At 35.6% G+C, this 2,232-nt stretch overlaps 1 protein-coding gene across 1 annotated transcript in view; it reads left to right on the forward strand.

Annotated features, from left to right (window-relative positions):
• LOC107738860 (protein FAM188A-like) overlaps positions 1 to 2,232 on the forward strand; it is a 58,809-nt gene that overhangs the window by 13,371 nt on the left and 43,206 nt on the right. Inside the window, exon 10 of the mRNA XM_016550743.1 lies at positions 844 to 924. Coding sequence (XP_016406229.1) covers positions 844 to 924 — 81 coding nt within the window. The remainder of the gene's footprint in view (positions 1 to 843; positions 925 to 2,232) is intronic.

Raw genomic sequence — 2,232 nt, forward strand, 5'->3', positions numbered from 1 at the left:
ATATATATATATAGGCCTATACATATATATGTATATGTATATGTATATGTAATGAATGAGCTCGGATGGACAAGTTCGACACATGTGCAGTACCATCTTAACATTAATCTCACACCTACGCTTTTGTACACAGACCATTCATGCACAGCCCAATTTTTGTGTCTGCAGACAGTCCCCGAAAACAGCAGACACTTCTGATGACGAAATTGCATTGTGCAGACTGTCGCGGAATGTTCACAGTCAAAGTATAAAAATAACTTGCATTTAATGCATTGGCTGAAAATGCATTCACCTTTATTTTCTTGGCGGTAGTCATTTTAAATTGTGGAAGGAAATTAACTAATTGTGTACATTCTTGTGATTACACATTGGAAAAATAAACGTAATAAAATTGTAAAAAATTAGCAATATTATTTTATATTTTGACAGTAATTTAAAATTTTCTTTTTTTGTTATAATAAATAAAATCATGGCTATTTTTATAAGGCTTTTTTTTGGAAGTTACATTTTTAAATGGCCTTGCAAAACTCTGGGGCCATATATAGCCAGGAGTTGATGTTCACCAACCCTGATGTAGAACATGTTTCAGTGCTCATATAATAAAATCAACTGTTCATAATCAGTTATAGTGAGCATTCTAGTGTTTAATGTGTAAATTGGCATCCTATCATTTTCATAAGATGAATGATTGAATAGTTGGCAGTTCCTGTAAGTATTACCAATCAGCTTATCGCAGTGAATCAACCTGTTCGTGATGGTTCTGCAATGTGGCTGGCCAGGCCGTCATGGCATCGGTATGGAGATTGGCACTCAACTGCTGTTTCTTTTTTTCTGCATTTAAAGGTTGGCGCATTTCTCAAATCTCCAAAGTTCCCTATTTGGATCCTTGGCAGCGAGACTCATCTCTCAGTATTCTTCACTAAGGTGAGTTAAGAAAAATAAGCTCCTTTCTTCCTTCCTTCACTCTTCTACTCTCTCGTTTTCTTATCTGAAACAGTCTGGTAGTTTACTTTTCTTTTATTTCGTTATTGAGTGAAGACTCAAAAACACAAGAATGTGCTAGCTAATAGATTTAGTGCTTTAGACGTCTTCTGGAAGAGGAAAGAAGAAAGAGTGGGGGAGTATGGGCTGGATGATGAGAGGCAGAAAGAGGTTTTTGGACTTATAAGGCATCCAGTGTGGTGTGTCCTGGCTTCAGCCCACGCGGCATGCGGTCAGATTTGGCACTACGACATGCTCACAGAGAGGGATGGCTAATGTGAGGTGTATCTCGGGTCTGAGTGGAAATGTCAGTTCATGTAACTGTAGTACTTGGTGTCAAAGCACGTCCTTATGATGGATGTGAGAACTGTATTGATTCCACAGACTTCCAGAGTGTTGCCATTAGGGCTGAGCAGTAAACGATATAATTTTAAGATGATGAAATTTATGTTGTTAACGATGATAAGTTCTGGGCTTTTTTTCACTCTGTATGGATTAATCTGACAGCCTGTCATACAGCAGAAATAAAACAGCCGGTCAGTGCATGTCGCTAATAAGTCTGCAAGTTCTGTGTGTCCCTGTGTGAAGGATTGGTGCACAGAAAACACATAATTTAGGGGAAAATAAAATGGATTTTTTGGTTCCCTATAGGCATGGGCCGGTATGATATTTTGACGGTATCATAACCTTAAGCAAAAATATCACGGTATCACAGTATTGTCGTTATAGCTCTAAAATGTGTTATTTTTTAAATGACTGGGTAAAAAAAAAATAAACTTTTTCCGCTGAACACAATATATTTTGTTTTTGAGCAACATACAGAATATTAGGAACAGTAGAATTTGTTTATTTTTTTCTTTGATTTGTTTCCTAAAAAGAAGAAAAATAAAGACTGACATCTTTATTTAACCTAAATCTGTAATTACAGTTAATTTTAGTTATATTATTCATATACATATCATTTAATTCATTTCATATCATTTAGTTTTATAATTTCATATACATAATTTGATATAATAATAACCCAATTTGAAGCAAAAACAGAATGTTCTGACTAGCTTTGTGAATTGTACTACATGCCTGAACGAAACAAACAGTAGAAGCTCTGAATGAGACGCTTCTGGAACACCAGATACAGTGTTTCCTTGGTTACCGCTGTAAACAAAGCAGCGCTGTGCTGAAATACTGCTTTAATATAAACTATACAGAGACGAGATGAAAAGAAAATACCACGTAAACTTTTCTGAAGAC

Source organism: Sinocyclocheilus rhinocerous, unplaced genomic scaffold, assembly GCF_001515625.1.
Source record: "Sinocyclocheilus rhinocerous isolate Xijiao unplaced genomic scaffold, SAMN03320098_v1.1 scaffold2059, whole genome shotgun sequence".
NCBI lineage: Eukaryota > Metazoa > Chordata > Actinopteri > Cypriniformes > Cyprinidae > Sinocyclocheilus > Sinocyclocheilus rhinocerous.